This window comes from Octodon degus, unplaced genomic scaffold (assembly GCF_000260255.1).
Source record: "Octodon degus isolate 3935 unplaced genomic scaffold, OctDeg1.0 scaffold00029, whole genome shotgun sequence".
NCBI classification, from domain to species: Eukaryota; Metazoa; Chordata; class Mammalia; order Rodentia; family Octodontidae; genus Octodon; species Octodon degus.
In genome coordinates, this window is record NW_004524605.1 from 6,594,179 (window position 1) to 6,613,612 (window position 19,434).

Here is a 19,434-nt window from a genome sequence, read left to right on the forward strand (position 1 = left end):
ATCAAGTATTGATATGTTGAACTTTAAGTCCCTACAGAATATGATAAAAAACATTTAAAAATTAGAATATATTTTAAAAATAGGCATAAAGAATGATATACTTCTCATGTTTGCACATAAGTCCAAAAATCTCGCCGTATACAACCTTGAAGCAGGACAGTCCCACAATTTTCCTTTTCCTGTCCTTTGCTTTCCTTCACCACCCCCTTCTTCTTGAACAACCACCTACCCGAGAGACATCATAGCAGCAACTGGCATGTCATGAGTGTCAGGTTATTTGTCCCAGCAATGAGAGAAGAGTAACTGAGACACCAGATTTTCCTTCTGTAGTCAAACACAGAACTTGCTGGGATGTCTGCTCTTGATTTTGAAGGTTTAGCTGACTAAAAGCCCCCAACAGCAGCTGTGCCACTACTTCTGCATTTTATACCACTTCAAGATTTATTCCACTGGATTAATTAGTGTGCTTCCCTTAATCTCAGACTCCTACAATGTCTCTGGACATGAGCAAAATACAGATGAATTTTCTGCCAAACTGCACCACACATGGCCTTGAGTCCAACTGCCAGTGCAGTCCTTGTTCCCAATGGAAACTCCTGAGCCTGGTCTTTACCAGCTGCCTTTCTGTCAGCACTCTGGTCTTCTCAGCTCACTAGACTCTTCCCATCAGGCTCTGCTCACAGCCTCTGTGGCTGCTTCTCCAGCTTGCGTTTCTCAAACTTTTCAAACTCTTCCCACAAGCCATTTTCAAAGGCTTCTGAATTGCGTGGCCACGTATAGTTCCTGCAACGGCCCCACTTCTGGTACCAAAACCAGAAAGTGGTAATCAGTAAGTTACTTTCTCATTTCTGTACAAAATGCCTCCTACCCACAAGTTAAAAGGAGAAAAGGTTATTTTGGCTCATAATTTGTAGAGGTTTCAGTCCATAGTTGGTTGACTCCAAGGCAGAGCAGCATGGCAGAGGACAAAGAGTTCATGACATGGCAGCAAGAGGCAGGGATGGATGAAAAGAGGAGGAGGAGGAGGAAGAGAAAGAGGAAGAAGAGGAGGAGGAAGAAGAAAGATATATGCTGTTCTAGGCAGCACCTTCGGTGACCCGCCTCTTCCCACCAGCTCTTACCGACATCACACCCAGCCAAAACCCTTTGGTGGCAAATTCCTGCAGCACACACCTGTGACCTGTTACCATGTGCTCACGCTCCAGGCACCTCCCCAAAGCTCCTCCTGTGTGTGTATGAGGTTTTGGGGGGACATCTGTCTACAAGCCATAGCAGTGAGAGAAAATGGATCCCCTGGTGTTGGCGTGCAGCTAGTTTTCAGTAGTGCCCAGGAACTGGGCCTTTGGGAACCTTGCCAGAGAGCTGTCCTTTAGCAGCTGGTGTTGGATATTGGGGTGTGTTATGGTTTAGATTTAGAACACCTCCCCCAGAGTTTTATGTAGTCAGAGGTAGGGCTTTCGGGAGGTGATTGGCCAACGGGGGTGCTGTACTCCTCAGTAGATTCATCTACTGATGAGTTCATAGCTGAACATGCTGTTAGGAGCTGGGGACTTGTTGGAAGAAGTGTGTCCCTGGGGGCCGGACTTGGAGGGTACTGACTCCTTCCCTGGTTCCGCTCCCCTTCTGCGACGCCCTTCATCCAGGCTCTTTCCGCTTTGGAGCCAGTGGAACTGTGAGCTGAATAATCCTCCCCTCCTCTAAGTTGCCGGTGTTGGATATTTTGCCCTTGTGATGGGGTAGCAATTAATGCAGAGTGACTGGGGTGTTGTAATGGGGGCTGGACATCTGGTGTCCTTGTCAGATTTCTGAGGTTGTGCATTAGACTCGGGTGAGGTCCAGCTCCATTCTCCCAGTATCAGACTGTGCAATTCTAATTGTGTTGTCCACATGCGTTTCCCCTTTCTTGATGGTGTGTTCTTGAGGCAGGCAGTTGACTCCTTTTCACCATAATGCCCTCCCAGCTCCCCGGACTGCTTTCGGTAGGTGCTCCATGCTGAGGCAGGGCATGAGGACTCACATTTTCTGCGTGCTGCCCCCTCCCTGGAGCAGGCAGAGCCTTCCTCTTTGGGTCCCAGTATTTATGTGTAGGGCGGGTGGTTGGGGCGGCCCTGGAGATGCAATTCGCAGCACTCTCCAGGGCTCTGGGACTTCCACAGCTCCCGGGGGAGCCTCCTGGAGTGTCTTAGAGCAGCCCTGGTTCCTGCTTTTGTGCAACAGCCTCATGAAGAGGATCCGCCCATGGGGCTCCGCCCTTACCACCCTTCACCAGGCACAACAGGCAGGCTTGCTTCTTTTGCTATCTTTTAAAATTGAGCCAACTCATAAAAATCAGAAGGAAGATGGCTTGAGGAGAAAAGAGGGGTGAGACCTGCCCCCCTTCATAAAGGTCAGTGCTCATACTCCTGTAAAAGGTGGTTTAATGAGCCGAGGATAACATTTGTTTAATCAAAGTTTTATACGACCTGGAATTCTCCAGACATGAAGACTCAAGCTAGGCATGGTGGCAGATGGAGTGCCTGTAATCTCAGCACTCAGAATTGCAAGGCCGAACCCAGCCTGGGCAGCTCAGATAATTAGTGATCCTTGGCTCAGAAGTGTAAAAGAGGGCTGGGTGTGTAGCTCAGTAAGAAGGCGCTGAGTTTAGTTCTGAGAAGACCCAGCAAGGCCTGAGTATTCAGATTTTTCTTGGCCTGTCTGTTCCTCAGAGCCGGGGATAGATGTTCTGGAACAAAGAGAGAAAGCGGCCTTTCTAGGTTTGGTGGTGTTTTTTTTTTTTTAGAACCGGGGATTGAACTCAGACCCTTGTGCTTGCCAGGGAAGCACTTATTCCACTGAGCCAACTCCCCAGCCCCAAATAGAGTCGGGACGGGGGCGCGAACCGGCGACCTCGCGCTCTAGAGCCTGGCGCGGAGACCGCCGCGCTAGGTCGCTGCCTTTGGTGGTGGTTTTGAGAGGAGAGGCATTCTGGGATCTAGCACCTGGCTGGGGAAGCAGGACTGTGGTACCTGAGCCTGGGCTGGGGACTGGCTGGGCAGGGCGGCACGAGACAGGCTGCTTCCAAAGCCTCAGGGCCCCTCTAGTTGAAAAGGCCCAGTGTAGTTAGAATCCTGAGCTCAGTCAAGGGTTGTAGATGACAGATAGGGAGAGGGCCGGTGCCTCAGGCTCCCTCTAGTTCCTGATCGGTCTCTGAGCTGTTCCTAGCTGCCTTTTCTCACTATTCAAATTAGCAGCAAGGAAGCAGCCCAGGGTGAGGTGAAGAAGCCTTCTGCAAAGTTCTTCTGTGGTTCTGGGGGCTAGTTCCAGGGCCTTCACACAGCTACGTCCTCAGACCTTTCACAACAGCAGCGGCAACAACAACAAAATTGAAGTTCTGAGACAGGGTCTTTCTAAGTTGCCCAGCTGGACTCAAATTTATGATTGTATTGTTAGCGTCCCCGAGTGCCGGGATTATAGATGAGCGCCGTGGTGCCCAGCTCCTGATCACCGACCGGCTCTCGCCTGCCACTGCAGTGTTTGTCACTCTTTGTTTCAGCTGTTTGATGTGGAATCCAGTGCTCAGTAAGACCTTGGGCTTAAGCTCGTAGCATTCCAGCTCCTATACAGGACAAGACTGGGCTCACGCTAGAGAGGAGGAGACCAACACTGGTGGTTCTTGAGCCCAGTGGGGACTTCGAACAGGACTGAATGATGCAGAGTGTGGGCCCTCCCCCCTTCTCCCTTCCGCTCTCCCCTTTTCCCTACCATCTCCGCTCCCCTTTTCTGTCCCCTCTCCTTTTCTCTTATCTCTTCTCTCTCCCCGTTTTTAAATGATACCCAGGGCCTATATGTGCTACCACAGCCAACCAGGTCACACACAACAAGATTCTTCAGAGAAGGCAAAGGAAAGAGCATGTCCAATGAGGAGTGTCCATCCTCTGAGGGCCTGCTCTTGGGGAAGATGCAGGACTGAACCATTGTTCTAGGGACAGGCCATGAGCCGAGTGGGAGGCGCAGTTAGCCCTGGTGAGGGATTGGGAGGCTTCTTGGAAGTGCTTGCGTCAGCCCTGCCCTCCCCAGCACGGCCTCGCCTCTGCTTTACTCAGGTGCACCGTGAGGAATTTAAACATTTATGAGTATCACGCACTGAGCAGGTCGGCGGCACCAGCCGAGCGAGCGCAGCCTGCTGCCTGTACTTTGCTCCTCTTGGATTTCCCTTGGTACCGGGCACTCTGGTTGTCCCTAATCCTCGGTGCAGCTGGCACAGGGAGACAGCTGGCCATGGCTGCTCCTGCCCCACAGCCCACCCCAGGCTTGGAGCTCACGGCCCCAGCCACTGCGGGTGTTCACGCCGGCCCTGTCCCCGCAGCTGCCATGTCTACGCAGAGACTCCGGAACGAAGACTACCAGGACTACAGCTCCACTGATGCGAGCCCCGAGGAGAGCCCGTCCGAGAGCCTGGGCACCTTTGCACCTGGCGCCTACCAGCGCTTTGGAGAGAGCAACAGCACGACGTGAGTAGCCCAGACCTCGTCCTCTCCCGGGCGGGCAGGCGGGAGTCACGGTCCACAGTCTGCCGTCGGGTGCCCGCCCCTCTACCCTTTTGTCAGTTCCATACTTGAGAGCTGAAAGTCAGCTCCGAAGAGACAGGGCAGGTGACTGCACCAAGACCTGCTCTTGCCTGCCACTGCAGCGTTTGTGGCTCTTGGTTCCAGCTGTTTGCTGCAGAACCCAGTGCTCAGTAAGACCTTGGGTTTAAGCTTGTATTGGGGACGGTCCCATTCCAGAACTGTGTTTCACCTGCACTACACCTGCAGGCCTCCACGTCGTCGGGGTAGCCTCCCTGGCTATTCTCCCCTGGCTTCTGCCCCCTTGCTGAGGAGCCCCTTCATCTGGCTGCAGAAGGGAAAAGAAGGGGAAGTCGCCTGGGAACCTGAGCAGTCTAGCAGTTGGTAGAGAAGAGGAGAACACTTTGGTTCCTTCCAGAGAGCTTGAGTCTTGGCCCTGGAAACTGAAAACTAAGACACTGCTGGGATGACTTTGGCCCTTTCAGGGCCTCAGTTTACCCAGATGTGAGAACAAATTCGAGGGGCCCATTCAAAAGCTGTGCTGTGTGGTGGCCACCACTCGAGTGGGAAGGTTCAGAGGAAGCTCTTCCATGCCCTAGACTTTCCCAGCTGCCTCCCAGCCTCTGCAGACTGCTGGCGTTTCTTGGGATCCCAGCACCCTGTCCTCTGCAGCTCTACCTACCTCCAAGCCTCGCTTCCACCCTTCCTGGGGGGTTGGGATGACTTGCCAAAGAGGCCCCTGTGTGCTAGAGTTATGCGGCCCCTGTGACTGTCCCAGGGCCCATGGGAGCTCGTCTCGGAGCCCTCTGAAGAAGCTCCTGCCTGCACTCCCTGGGAAGGGTGTTGTCTTTTGTGAACCGGAGCAGACTTAGAGGGTTTGGTCTGTGTTCATGGCCACCCTCATGCTGCTAGCTGCGTTCTGTACACAGATTCCGGCCTTGTGGCTTCTTTCTCACATGATGTGCCTTGTGGATTCCCCATTTGGGTGCAGTTTTAGCTGGTGGAGAAGACTGCTTCAAGAACAGCTGTCAGCGCTGAGGCCCAGCCTTCCCCTCGTCCCCACCCTTGTGCACCCTTTGGTGTCTCCCAGGCTGAAGGATCTCCACTCGCCTGCGTCAGCTTCTCTCTGGGGGGCTGTTATTGTGTAACAGTCCCCCCAGCTTCTCTCTCTGTAGTTTCCCTTCCAGGTTTTGCTCCTTGCCCTGAGGCAGCAGCTTATGTGTGCTTGCCAGGAGAGGTCTAGAGCTTCATTTTTGTAGAGACCTGTGAAGCACAAAGCTAACAGCAGGCAGTTTCAGGTTAGGCATTCTGCTCTGACCTTGCGATTGGAGGTGGGGCCCAGAAAAGCCCATTGGTATCAGCCCCATCACAGTTGGTCCAGGAAGGAGTCCTTGGTGACCTGGAAGATTTACTACTTCCCTCTGGGGGTATAGGAGCTGCACAAGTATTTATGTAGAAAACATGCCCAGTATGAGTCAGTTATAGGCTGGTTTGGGAACCCTTGCCAGCCTGAGTGAACTTCTGATGCACAGAATGTGTTAGGGACGCATGCTGAGCTCGGTTCCTTGTCTCAGTGCTTGCCCTACCCTGTCCTGTAGTTTGCTAATGAACAAAGCACCTGGAAATGCCTGCTATCCTCTTGCATATTCTCAGACTACGCCCTGGCTCTTCTGGAAGTTTCAGTTTGGACCCCTAATTACAGGGTACAAGGGGGAACCCTAGACCTTTCCGTGATGGTGTGTTCGTGGGACTGTTTCCTAACACTTGATGCTATCAAGCAGTCGAATTTGATGACAGCAGCCTCGGTTTACACTGCGGTGTGCACTTTCCTTCTGCATGAGTCACATAGCTGCAGCAGTGGTTGTGCCCCAGTGCTCCTGCCCCCCCGTGGGCCGCTGGGAAACCAAGGGGTGCAGCTGCCTCCCCTGGGTGCGCTGGAGCCGCCTTTGCCACGTGTGGTCAGCACTTGGGGTGGGCAGGTCATGCCACCAAGGCTAGGAGACCAGGCTGCCTTCATCATAACACTGAGGCATTGGCCTTTCCCCTTGGTGACATATACACCAATGGGACTGACACCGTGGTGGGTAAAGTGGCGGGCGCCTAACATGAAAGGGGCAGAGGTGACCGATGGTGCCAGTTTTTACTGTATTTTCCTCTGCCACACATAAGGAGTAGGAATAATCCAGTTTTACTCAAGAATGTTCAAAACAAAGTTGGTTAAATCACTGATTTTATTAAATCACAGCCTTCCAGTATGGCTCTCTTTCTATAGTGGATGACAGAGACTGAGGCACGCATGAAAAATGCCAGCGCGTGAAACCTGTCCCAAGGCGGAGCCTGCAGTGAGCACTGTAGCGGCCTGCACTGACTGCTTTTTTCTTAAACACTAACTTCACTAGAAGGAATACTACTATAGTTCAGTCAGAACCGAATGGTTGGCATTTTCTTGGAAATTAAAGAAATGAACCTAACTTCTCAGAGGTGAAAGAAGTGAACTGTGAACTCAAGAAAAACTGTGTGTTGCCCCTAGTGAAATCTGAACTTCTAAGAAAAGTTGGAGAAAACAGTAACAACAACAAAATAACAAAATCTTCTTGTTTCCAGCCCTGGGAACTGGACGGCTTCTCTGTGTAAAACTTTCCTGAGGAGACGGCAGTGATATTAACGAATGTGGGGTTTTGGTATTGTGTCCTGAAAGTGTTCGTGTGTGGAGGACTTGCGTGACTCAGGGTTCCAGGAGCCAGAAGAGAGCCCAAGCGAGGTCACCAGTGGATTTGAACCATGTTAGAAATTGTGCATACGTAGAAGATCCACCAAAGCGCAAGATCAGTGGATTTGAATGTAGTAGGATAGAAAGCCCACCCGCTGCCGCGACAGCCAGCCGCCAAGAAGCTGCCGTTTCGAAGTCGTGGGACAGCAAGAGGCCCATGATGAGGACTGCCTCCTCAGCCAGCCATGTGTCTAGACAGGAGGGGTGCTGTGTTTTCAGTTAAACAAGACATTGAAGATTTTTTTCTTCATTCTTCATTGAAGACAATTTTTACAGAGTTTTCTTTTAAATGGAATGACTTTTTATAAGATGTTATATATATTTTTTAATGTATTTGGGATCGGGTCTCACTACAGCAGCTCCGACTTATAGTGGTCCTCCTGTTTTCAGTCTCCCCAGCACTGGGATTACAGGTGTGCACCACCACGCCCAGTCTTGGTGGCCGAGGTGCACCCAGGGGCAGAGCGGACATGGCAGCTGGTGCCAGGGATCATACCCTGGTCCCTGCACTTGCCTAAGCAGGCACTTAGTCCACTGAGCTATCTCGCCAGCCCCAAAATGGTCACTCATATTAGCATATAAAATTGTTACTTTTAATTAAATACTTAAAAATTTTCTGCTGTATTAATTAATATACATTAGGCAGAGATAATCTACATATACAAAAGCTGTTCAGGGCCCTTAATTTATCAGAGAATGAAAAGGTTATGAAACGTGGGACTGCAGAGTTCTGCTAGGCTTTTCGCTTCCCTCCTCAGAAGTTTGATCCACCCTGCGGCTTGGGCTTGTGAGCCCCTGTCAGTTTTCTGATGCTCATGTGGTATTGGTAGTCTCAATTCAGGGCTGTCCTTTGCAAAGAGCTGTTTGGGTCAGTGGCCCAGATTTGCTGGGCTTCCTGAGCCAGAGGGATAATGGAAGCTGCCTTGGCCTGGTCAGGGTCCCTCCTTGCACAAATGCCACAGCAGCCCAGGGAGGCAGGGGATTTGTTCACACGGGGGGAGGGGGGACGGGGGACGGGGGGCGTGTGACGGCACTGCGGGGGGCAGAGGCATTGGGAGATGGGTGTGGTGCAGCATTTCTCCACACACCACGTGGATTAAACATTCACCAAGGTAGAAGTTTAATGGGTTTGGCCAGGCATGATGTCACACACCTGTAATCCCAGAACTCAGGAGGCTGAGGCAGGAGGATCATTACAAATTCAAGACCAGCCTGGGCTATAAAGTGCGCTCAAGGCCAGTCTGAACTACATAGTGAGACTCTGTCCTCAGGAACGCAAAAACAAAAAAAAAGTTTAATGAGCTCATTATTCTCTGATCTCTGGACCCTGCTAACGCCCAGCTGTTTTCTTGATCTTTCCTGAAAATGTGGAGCAGAATATGGAGCAGAGTGGGAAGACCAAGAGCTTCTCTTCCCGAGGGTCGGAGGAGAAGGGTAAACTCACCTCCCAGAGGAGGAGCTAGGTCTTATTCATGGCCTTTATGAGTAGCAAGTGTGACTTGGGAATTTCAAACTTGAAAAAAAATGTGTTTACGTGACAGTGTTGACAGATGTGTGTTATCCATGCAGAAGAATGGATGGCCAGATGTTATCGGGGCCAGATCCCAAGCAGTGCCAGTGCATTTGCCTTAGTCCCTTTTTCTTTGGAGGTAACAAAGGATAAAAAACAAATCTGAAGATGAGTGTGCTCCTCTGTCATTTCCCCGCTCCCCAAGGGCATCTCCCCACACACTCGCCTTCACTCCGGCCAGCAGCTACCTGGGCGCTGCACTCCTGGCCTGCCTCGCTTTCCCTGTGGGTGCCTTTCACCCAGCCCCCCTCCTTCCCAGTGGCATCTCCCTCCCCAGCGGTTCCTGTATGTACCCTGCATGTCCTGCTGGACCCAGCTCGGGGCTGCCCACAGTGCCACGCTGTGCCTGGGCCCCTTGCTCTCGGCCCTGTTCCTGGCCTCCTCTTCCACTGTGCCCGGTTAGGAGCGTGTCCCCTTATTTTCCTTGATTTAGTTTCAGAAACTGAGCTCCTCACCTGGTTCTTCCTTCCTTCCAGGGCTGCAGTTAACACTCATTACAGGGTAGCTGGTAAAGAATTGAATGAGGACATAGGAGGGGCTTTAATAGTGTTACCTGAGGGACTACCAGGAGAGGAGGGAAAATTTGCCTCAAGTTGGAAGGATACCTAGGTAGGCAGGAGGTGACTGGCAGAGACCGCTTCTCCAATGCTCGGACAAGGCAGCAGTTGTTCCTTTCTTCAGTCCACGAGGCAGCGGGGCTCTCCAGCCTCCAACGGCGTTGCCTTCTTTTCCCTGGGCTTCTTCTCTCCCACCAGTGTCTGTCTGTCCCATGTCCTCTGTTGCTGAGAAGTCAGCTGAGTAGGTAGAAGCAGGCCCACATCCAGAGCAAAGGGTAGGGTGCCTGGAGAGAGCCTGCGAGGGGCCGGGGCACGGTGGGTACGTGTGAGCTCCGGGCTCTGGCTACCTGGGCCGGGACCTGGCTCAGCTCCTTACTGGGCATGTGCCTTGGGGCCAGTTGCTCCCTGTGCATGACGTGAACTCTCCTCGGGTTCTTGTAGAAATGCAGAGAGAGAATGCATTTGGGCACTTGGGGTGGTGCTGTGCACGTCTTAAGCCTTGGCAATCACTGTGGTTAATGTGCCTTGTTTCCCTTCCTTCCGCCTCAGATGGTTCCAGACCTTGATCCACCTGTTAAAAGGCAACATTGGCACAGGACTCCTGGGGTTGCCTCTGGCGGTGAAAAATGCAGGCATCTTGGTAAGGGTCCGTATGTTGTGGAAAAGTACTGTGACACATTTTAGAAGAGTGTTTTGTGTGTGTGTGTGTGTGTGTGTGTGTTTTTAAATTCACTTAAAACATTATAAATAGAGAAGCCTTTTTTTAAAAAAAAAATTCAGTTGAAAAGGCAAAATTGAGCTATCCATTCATCTGAAGCTGTTTAGTAGGGCACCAACCAGGCTCTTAGGCTGTCGCAGAATTAAAGATCTCCGTCCTCAGGGAGCTTACTTGGTGGTTGCGATGATTACTCAAAAACCTGCAGGGCCATGCAGTTCCTATCGATAATGTGACCCAATGAGTTGGTGACAGACCCCCGTCCACTTTCTCAGTCCCCCTACCCCCTCTCTGGTGACTACTCTTGAGACTCACATGTGCTCTCCTTAGGATCCTGCCCAAAGCTGCTCTGGTGCAGAGATGCGGGTTGTCCCCAGCTAAGAGCTGTCTGTCTTGGGGCGGCCTGGCCTTGATGATAACTTCTCTTTCCCCCACGGCCCCCGTCGTCTCTTCTCCCCAGAGTCACAGGAGCTTCTGTCCTGCTGATGCGCAGCAGCCTCGGAAGGGGCTGACCTTGAGTCAGTCTCCTCGTGTGACTCTGGAAGCCAAGCGAAGGCTCAGGTCACACCACCTCGCAGCGCTCACCCCCGGGATCACTTTTGTCTCATGCTGGGCCAGGAGTTCTAGCCCCAGAAAGCACTGGTAGTCACTTGTGAGTCGAGTCTTCCCCGGGCTCACTCTTAACCACCGTTTCTCTCTCCTCTTTTTCTGCAACACCCTCCCAGTTGGGTCCCCTCAGCCTGCTGGTGATCGGCGTGGCGGCCGTGCACTGCATGGGCCTCCTGGTGAAGTGTGCGCGCCACTTCTGCCTCAGGTGAGAGCCCCGAGCCGCCTCTTGGGATAAACGGTGCTTCTGATTTCTTTACCAACCCTAGAAGTGGGAATTTACATGGCTTGTGCTCGGTTCTGCCCATGATCAAAGGCTCATGTGCTGCTTATTACTGAAGCACCTCCTCTCCTGGTGGATTTTTTGTTCTCTTTTGGTCTGTTGTCATCTATTAAACTTACTAAGGCCCAGGGAACAGAGGCCACACTGGAATTCCTTGTGCTGTATCGCATTTACTCCACTAAAATGGTTCTGCAAGATGGTTATAAATTGCAATAAAAGTAACTGTCCTGTGGCCCTAACTAACACTGGGGTCCTTGAAAGCTTGGGATGGAGAGCTCAAGAGTGGCGCCTCGAGGGTGACTGCCCTGGGGCGCAGTGGCTCCATCCAGCTGTGCCAAGTCACTGTCTAATCCACACCCTCTGCCCTTGTCCCTTCCCCTCTCCCAGACTGAACAAACCCTTTGTGGACTATGGGGACACTGTGATGTATGGTCTAGAATCCAGCCCCAGCGCCTGGCTCCGGAACCATGCCCACTGGGGAAGGTAACTGGTGTCCTCTCAGGGTGGAGGCCTTCAGAGAAGGGTGCGGGGTCGCTGCAGGAGTGGGGAGTGTTGTTGGGGTCAGCGGTGCTGGGGGTGAGTGGTGTCACCCTGGGCTTTGGGTACTCGTTTCTTTCTGGCCTCATTTTAAAGCTGTCTTCTCTAGAATAAAGTCCCTTTGAGGGGTCCAGGAGGACACCTATCTGTTCAGTCAGCTTCATCCTGCAATGCAGATTCTGCTGTTCTCTGGGTGGGATCCTTTCCTTGGATTATGAGAAGCCAGATTGGCTTCTCGAGTGCTCACTGGGCTGGTTGGCTGCTTGTTAAAGCTTCCTCCCTCCTTCTCTCCTTGTCTTTCCAGAACCCTCCCTTTTCATAAAATGTGTTCTCACATTTTTTAACAAGATAGAAGGACATAGCACTAACAGTAAATACTTTTACACAGTTACATGTGTACTTTTTTGAATATATATATAAAATTATGTAAAGTTCATATAACTTTAACTATAGTAATATAACTATATATAGTTATATATTAGTAGTTATATACTAGTTATACATAATAAATATATGTATACTAGTTATATATATATATAAACATTCACATTTGAAAATTTTTTACATGTATGAACCATATTAGATGCCATTTGGAAATTTGCTTTTCCCCCTTAAATGTCTTAGGTATGTTTCTCTGTCAGCACATCCAGATGTAACACATTCTTTCCAGCCGCTAGTCAGTGTCCCATGTAGGGCTGCTCTACAGTTTCATTGTTACCAGCTGTGTGTAACTGTGCTCCCATCCGCAACATCTGGGTACATACTTAGCTCAGGCTTTGGATCCAGCTGATGGCAAGAGCCGTGAAGGTTGTTCTTCTGGATCTGTTACTTCAGGGGCTCCAGGTGGTGTTAGGGGCAGAGGCCTGAGATAGGCCAGGCGGGCGCTGAGGGGGAGGCCAGGCCTGCACAGTGGGCACGGAGCCTGGCCCATGCCATGGGGACTCCCTGACCTTCCCCTGCACTCCAGACAGGAGCTGGGACAGGGACCTGGGGAGGCACACAGATAGCACCTCCTGCCCTTCCTCCCAGAGCTCCAGGCTGGTGGCACTGACGCAGGTCTTTCCTTACTGGGACATGACTGTCCTCAGCCCGGCCGGGAAGGGTCCATGATGACTGGGAGAGCACTTTGAAAGCCCCGCCCTGGAGTCCTGCGTCTGTGACCTGCGTCGCGGCGGTCCTTACCTTGATTCCTCCTCTCCAGGCGCGTCGTGGACTTCTTCTTGATCGTCACCCAGCTGGGTTTCTGCTGCGTGTATTTCGTGTTCCTGGCTGACAACTTTAAGCAGGTAGGGCCTGATCAGAGAGAGTGACCACAGCTGAGTCCAATTTCTAGTTCGGGTTCCTTAGCTTTGGTCATCAGAAGAGCTAGGGCTTTAGACCTTATAGACACGGCTCCTGTTGTTTGGCTTTCAAGCCTGGAGCGCAGAGGAAGCCCACGGTGTCTCGTCCATCCTTGTGTCTCAAGTGAGATGTGGCCAAACCCGGTTCAGACCGATGGGCTGCGAATGACAACCGTGAAGCTCCCCAAGGAAGGCCCCCAGCCCACGCGTGTCTCCGAGGCCTCCGTCACATCCTGGAGGCTTTAGTCGGGGGCCTCTTCATGTGAGACCCCTGCTGGCGTCCTCATTGGCGGGGGTTTTCTTTCATCCCCTCTTTCTAGGTGGTAGAAGCTGCCAACAGCACCACCACCAACTGCCACAACAATGAGACGGTGATCCTGACGCCCACCATGGACTCGCGCCTCTACATGCTCGCCCTCCTGCCCTTCCTGGTGCTGCTGGTGTTCATCCGGAACCTCCGGGTCCTGTCCATCTTCTCCCTGCTGGCCAACATCAGCATGCTGGTCAGCCTGATCCTCATCTACCAGTTCATAGTCCAGGTATGAGCCGGGCCCTTCCTACCCCATGGAATACGAGAGACCAACAAAACGAGGAGGTAGTGGGAGTGGTTATGTGCTACCTACACGTGTTGTATTTAGATGAAAAGTTCTTGGTATCAGCACTGTTGGTATGATGGGCCAGGTGATTTTTTTTTTTTTTTTTTTTTTTTTTTTTGTAGCGAGGCTGACCCATGTATTGTAGCTGCATCCAAATCTCTTCCCAATAGGTGACAGAGGCAGGTATTCCTCTCCAGATGTTCCGCAGCAACATCTGGGGAGATACCCTCAACACCTGTATTGAAATCTCTGGTTTCGAATTTTTTTGATTCAGTTCTTAGTGCGTAATCATTATATATGGTTGGAAAATGGGGATGAGAATTAAGATCAAAATAAAAATTGATTTTTCTAGTTTGTATTTATATAAGTTAATTCTTTACTGACTCCAGTTTTGTATTTATTTGTTAAAATTACAAATCCACCTGTTGTTGACACTGCTGTTGGGCTAAGGTGAGAATGTGTGAACATAAAGGAGTCGGTCGGGCGCAGAGGAATGTGCCTTTAACGTGCCACATGCGGCAGGCAGTGTGTGGGGAAGATGACGCATTTTCCAAGATTCAGGAAAAGGAAAAGAAGTAAAAACAGGTGAATAAAAGTGTAACTTAAAAAAACTTTGTATTTAATTTCCCAATGAACGCACGTCAGTGCCTGTTCATTAAAATCCAGACCATGCAAATGCCTCCTGCACACTCCAGCTGCGCGCTGAGAGACCCGTCCGACGTGCGCACCGTGTGCCCGGTCCGATGTGTGGTTGGCATCATGGTGCATTTAGGCACTGTGTCGCTGTGGTGTATAGGCAGTGCATTGAAGTGTGTTTTTCAGATGATTTTTAGAAGTTATCTGTAGAGTTCATTTACCTGCCTCCTCCGCTGACAGTGCCTTACAGGACTCTCCAGTCAGGCGCTGTGCTGCTTGCCTATAATCCCACCACTCAGGAGGCTGAGGCAGGAGGATTGAGTTTGAGACTAGCTGGCTGACTTATAAATAAAAAGCAGCTCAGTGTGGAGCACTCGCCTAGCAAGCGCATGGCTCTGTGTTAGGTTTCCCGGACTGTGGAAAGAAGTACTCTAGGTTGACAGAGCTGGCTCTCTTCACTCTAACTGCTCCCTAGTGACAGAGAAGAGATGGGCTGTAGGTTATTTAACCAGCCCACCGGGTCATTCGGACTTACAGTCTTCCTTCCTGTAGAACGGTGGGTTCCTCTCTGTGGTGTGCTTCTCTGAAGGGGCAGTGGCAGAGGCCTAGGCAGTATTGAATTTCTAACATTGCCCACTGGCTTTTTCCCAAGGCTGTTGGCTGGTTTCACATAGCTGTCCTTCCACAGTGTGTGTGCATCTGTTTTCCCACCTTAGCCCACTCTTGAGTGCCTCAGCCTGGTTAATGTTGGTCATTCTGAAAGGTGAGTGTTGCCTCCGTTTTGCACAGTGACCCAGTCACCTACTGATGCGGTTTCTAAGAAACCAATGGGTCAGGGAAAACTGGGACTCTCTCTGCCGAGGGACTCATAGTGATCCTCCTGCTTCAACCTCCCTAGCACTAGGATTACAGGCGTGCACCACCTAGGTCCTTGCGCTTGCCAGGCAGATGCTTAGACTGCTGAGCTGTCTCCCAACCCTGTGTTTGATTTTAAACCATGACAGGTAGTGGCACTGTGCTTGTCACAAAGTTTGGGGGGAGGATGGGGGCCCCTGTAGTGTCTCACGTTCAGCTGACTGCTGCCGTCCGCCCTCTGTGGTCTGTGCACCGCACGGCCAGTTCTCAGAGGTGAGGCAGCCCTGCCGGTGGTGGGAGTGCAGGTCTACGTCTGTCCGGACTCAGCCGCGGGGTCTGGGAATCTCGGGATCGGGCACTGCTGTCAGCCTGGTACAGCGTGGGGGGCCATTGGTGGTTTGGCTGCGTGTTGGCACAGTTGCTGCGCAGTGTTGGAGCAGCAACCTTTCAAGGTGGGTCATGGCTACCATCAGATTATTTTTGTTGCCATTGTTGCTCTGTGACTGCCCGTTGTGTGTTGGCATTTTACTGTATTCACCGTGAGAACACTCCTGTCTGAGGCTTAAAGGTTTGTTCCTTAATGCTAAGTGTATGTGCCTGATAGCCTGGCTCCTGGGCATGTGCACGTAGAGAGCAGGTCATGTCCCCCACCTGAGCAGGTCACCCCATTGTCTCCCAGGAAATGTTCTAATTGCTGTGTCTCCTAATTCTGAGATGTGTTCTGGCACAGTTCCATTGATTTCAGAATTAGAATACATTTTCAGCCATGTGTATATATTTTTATGGCATTACCTTAAAAAAAGGTAATGACTGTAAGTGGTGGTGTAGTAGAATCGAGGAGATACGCTGGTGATGAGCTGATCGTAGCTTACGTGTTTCTTTGTAGATTCAGCTTTTCCATGTGGTCGGTTGGGTTGTAGGTCAGCAGCAACCGAGTCCTTGGCAGGCAGAGTTCCCGCAGGGCTTCTGTGGATCTCGCCCACATGGCACCCTAGCAGACAGAGTTGTGAGGTTCCCCAGCCGAACACTCGGTCCAATCCAGTGTGTGAACCAGGCAGTAGGTAGCCACGCTCCAAAGGAAACCTGTTTCCAGGAACTTAGGTTTCATTTGTGACTCAGGAATAATAAGAGGGCCATTTCACTTTTATGTGTCATTGTAGAGGAATAACATCTATTAGTCTGGGTCATGCCAGATGCTAAAAAGTATCTTGTAAATAAAAAAGTCTGATTTCTGAGCAGAAACCCAGGAAAAAGCATCTCTTTTCCTTGTCCTTTTTTCCTTCCAAAGATTATAGTATTTTTTAAAAAATGTATTTGGTGCAGGGTCTCACTACACAGCTCAGATTTGTAGTGATCCTCCCGTTTCCAGCCTCCCCAGAGCTGATGTGCACCACCATGCCAGGTCTCTGGGGGGCCAGCTCAGTGCCCCTGGGGGCAGGACCAGCATGGTCTGTGGTGCTGGGGGATTCAACGCTGGTCCCTGGGCTTGTCTAAGCAGGCACTTAGTCCACTGAGCTGTCTCGCCAGCCCAGTATAGTCATTTTTAAATCTTTGAGAGACTCCTTCTCCAGAGATTAATAGACCTTCTTTTAGTCTGTGAATAGCCTGAAGTTACTCTCTCACGCTGTCAGAGCATATCCCATCTGTGTCAAAGGACTCTTGTCGTTCCTGTCATTGTGTCTCCTAGGAGTCTCTGTGAAAGGCCTGGCCACCTGCTTCTGGCACTGCTGGGAGGTGGTGACACCATTAGGAGGTGGGGGGGCCTGGTGGGACTCATTTAGGTGGAGGGGGACAGTGCTGAAGGGGACGCTGGACCCCAGCTCCTCCTCCTCCCGCTGCTTCCTGGCTGCTGAGGTGAGTAGTTTGCTCCCATATGTGCTGCCCACCGTCATTTGCCGCCTCGCACCAGGCCCAAAGCAACAGGAACAAACAACTGCGGCCTGAAACCACTGAGCCAAATAAACCGCTCCTCCTCAGCCACTCATTGTTTATCTCAGTGACAGAAAGCTGGCTCACACAATAGTTAAATCAGTTTCAAGACATGGCATCTTGGTCCGTTTTCTGTGGCTCCGAGGAACCGGGACTGGATGCTTTATGAGAATGGGAGTGTGTTTAGCTCATGGTTCTGGACTGTGAAAAGCCCAGGAGCGTGGTGCCCCGTCTGTCTGGATAATGGCGAGAGTCTCAGGCTGCTTCCTGGCATGGTGGCCAGGCGGAAGGCTGCGCCTTGGAGTGTGGAAGAGAGCAGACCCAGGCACTGGTGGGAAAGGGTCTCAGTAAGTGGCCTCGGTAGGCCGGACCCTGCAGTCCTCCTGCCTCAGCCTCCCGGCATGCTAGCTCTCCAGGAATGCACCACTGTGCCCAGATAACACTTGCTTTTTTATTTGCCTGCATTTTAAATTCTTTTTAGTTATGTTTCCCCTAATGTTTCCCCAACACTTTTCATGTGGCTCTCAATATTTTCCAAATACGAAATCTCAGTAACAAGAAAAAATAAAACCCTAAAGCCTGGCATGGTGATGCACACCTGTAGCCACAGCTACTTGGGAGGCTGACAGTTCGAGGCTAGCTTGGGTGACTTGTGAGACCCTATCTCAAAAAAATAAACAAAAAGGGTTGGGGTTGGGGTTCAGCGGTAGAGTGCTTGCCTAGTGTGTGAGACCATTGGTTCAAGCCCAGGACTGCAAAACAGAAAGACAGGAAGAGAGACGGGGTGAGAAAAAAGGAGAAGAGCGATTCCAAGGCTGTACCCACTCTCCTTCCGGCCTTATTTGTGTCGGGTGTTTGTATATCATAGCAGAGTGATTGTATAAACTTAAAAATATTTTCTCAATGTAATTTCATAAGCAGCTTTTCGTGTTCTACTTAACTACCACAATTTGTACTTTTTAAACAGTGTGTCATACTTTGATACAGTTGGTGTAGGATTAATTTCTTAACTTCTGTTAGAGAGTATTTAAAATGGTGGATTTTGGTTTTGTTGCTGAATAGCTCTGTGCAGCTTCCATGTCTTTTGATATTTTTTATTTGCATGCAATGCCTGGGGATGAGACTTTCTGGTGGGAGGGTTTCACCCTGTGCAAGCTCAGCGTCATCGGAGGGGTTAACGGTACACTGGGCTAGTCTTCCCAAAGCAAACAGGGCTTTCCCCACCTAAAGAGAGAAGAAAAAAGCCACGGCTAAGTGTCCCTAAACCACCTGTCAGCGGTGGGGATCTCCTTTGGTGGAATCTTGGGATTAGGGGAAGGCCTGACTTCTTTCAGTGGGGGTTCAGTGCTAGAATCTCTAGGCAGCCCTTCACTGGTTCTGTTCATCTCTTCCAGGGGCTCCCGAACCCCAGCCACCTGCCCTTGGTGGCGCCCTGGAAGACCTACCCTCTGTTCTTCGGCACAGCTATTTTTGCATTTGAAGGCATCGGAATGGTAAGGGCTGGGCTGTGGCCCTGCTGAGTGGCGGGTGCCCTGCACAAGGTTCTCACTGTTGGCTTCTGAGCAGGGTGCTTGGAGATCGGTAACTGTCAGGACTGAGCAGGAACAAGTGCTTCTTGCACCCTGGCATGTGGTGATGTCCTTAGTTTTTGTTTTGGTGGAACCAGGGGATTGAACTCAGGCCCTTGCACTTGCCAGGGAAGCACTTATTCCACTGAGCCATCTCCCCGGCCCCTGATGTCTTTAGGTTTTGATACTTATTAATAACATTACTGAGCTCATTATTGAATCGATAAGCCAGTGAGTCGCACCTCTGCCCTGGAACATCGGTGTGCTGTATTTTCTGTGGGCAAATGAAGAGACTTCATTCCTGGCCTGGCTTCTCATCATTATTGCTGTGACCTTCCAAGTTCCTTTCCTAAAGGGGCACCTCTGTTCAGATGTACTTATTTTGATTTTCACTTGTATTTTTCACAGTGGCCCAGGCCTTTTCTCTGAAAGAAAGTCCTCTGCTGACCAGAGGCTTTGAGAATAACTCTTTTCCTTGTCCTGCATTTTTTTCACTCCCTATTTGATTTCATTGATACCTTATTAAAAAAAAAACAAACCTGTTGGGTATGGTGGCACATGCCTGTAATCCCAGCATTCGAGAGGCTGAGGCAGGAGGATCACCATCAGTTCGAGTCCAGCCTGAACTGCATAGTGAGACCCTGCCTTTAAAAAAAAAATATATATATATCCTACTGTTTTGTAGTGAAAAAAATATAGATGTATAACAAGATAGCTAGGATAGGGATACAGCTATTTTCTCTTAGTTCAATGAGAAGAAAGGTTTGCAGTAATAGTGTTTAGACTAGATTTCATGTCTACATCCTGTCCTCTGAATAACTACTACAAAGACAACAATATGCAGTGTATTGATTATTGTAACTGTCCTCTTAACCAGTTTTTGAAACTGTTTCATTGCTATTTTATCTTTTTTCTCATTCAAATGAAT

The 19,434-nt window shown here is 50.6% G+C and overlaps 1 protein-coding gene across 6 annotated transcripts in view; it reads left to right on the forward strand.

Moving 5' to 3' along the window:
- The window catches only part of LOC101577003 (proton-coupled amino acid transporter 1), a 46,162-nt gene that overhangs the window by 14,259 nt on the left and 12,469 nt on the right, over nt 1-19,434 (forward strand). For 4 of the 6 annotated variants that reach the window (XM_023713186.1, XM_023713184.1, XM_012514339.2 and 1 more), the window contains exons 2-8: nt 4,346-4,490; nt 9,991-10,081; nt 10,882-10,970; nt 11,433-11,528; nt 12,784-12,868; nt 13,243-13,461; nt 18,333-18,431. In XM_023713186.1, the coding sequence (XP_023568954.1) occupies nt 4,351-4,490; nt 9,991-10,081; nt 10,882-10,970; nt 11,433-11,528; nt 12,784-12,868; nt 13,243-13,461; nt 18,333-18,431 (819 nt within the window). In that variant the 5' untranslated portion in view covers nt 4,346-4,350. Of the gene's footprint in view, nt 1-4,345; nt 4,491-9,990; nt 10,082-10,813; nt 10,971-11,432; nt 11,529-12,783; nt 12,869-13,242; nt 13,462-18,332; nt 18,432-19,434 lie in introns of those variants that run through there. The other 2 variants (XM_023713187.1, XM_023713188.1) reach the window with 2 other exon arrangements.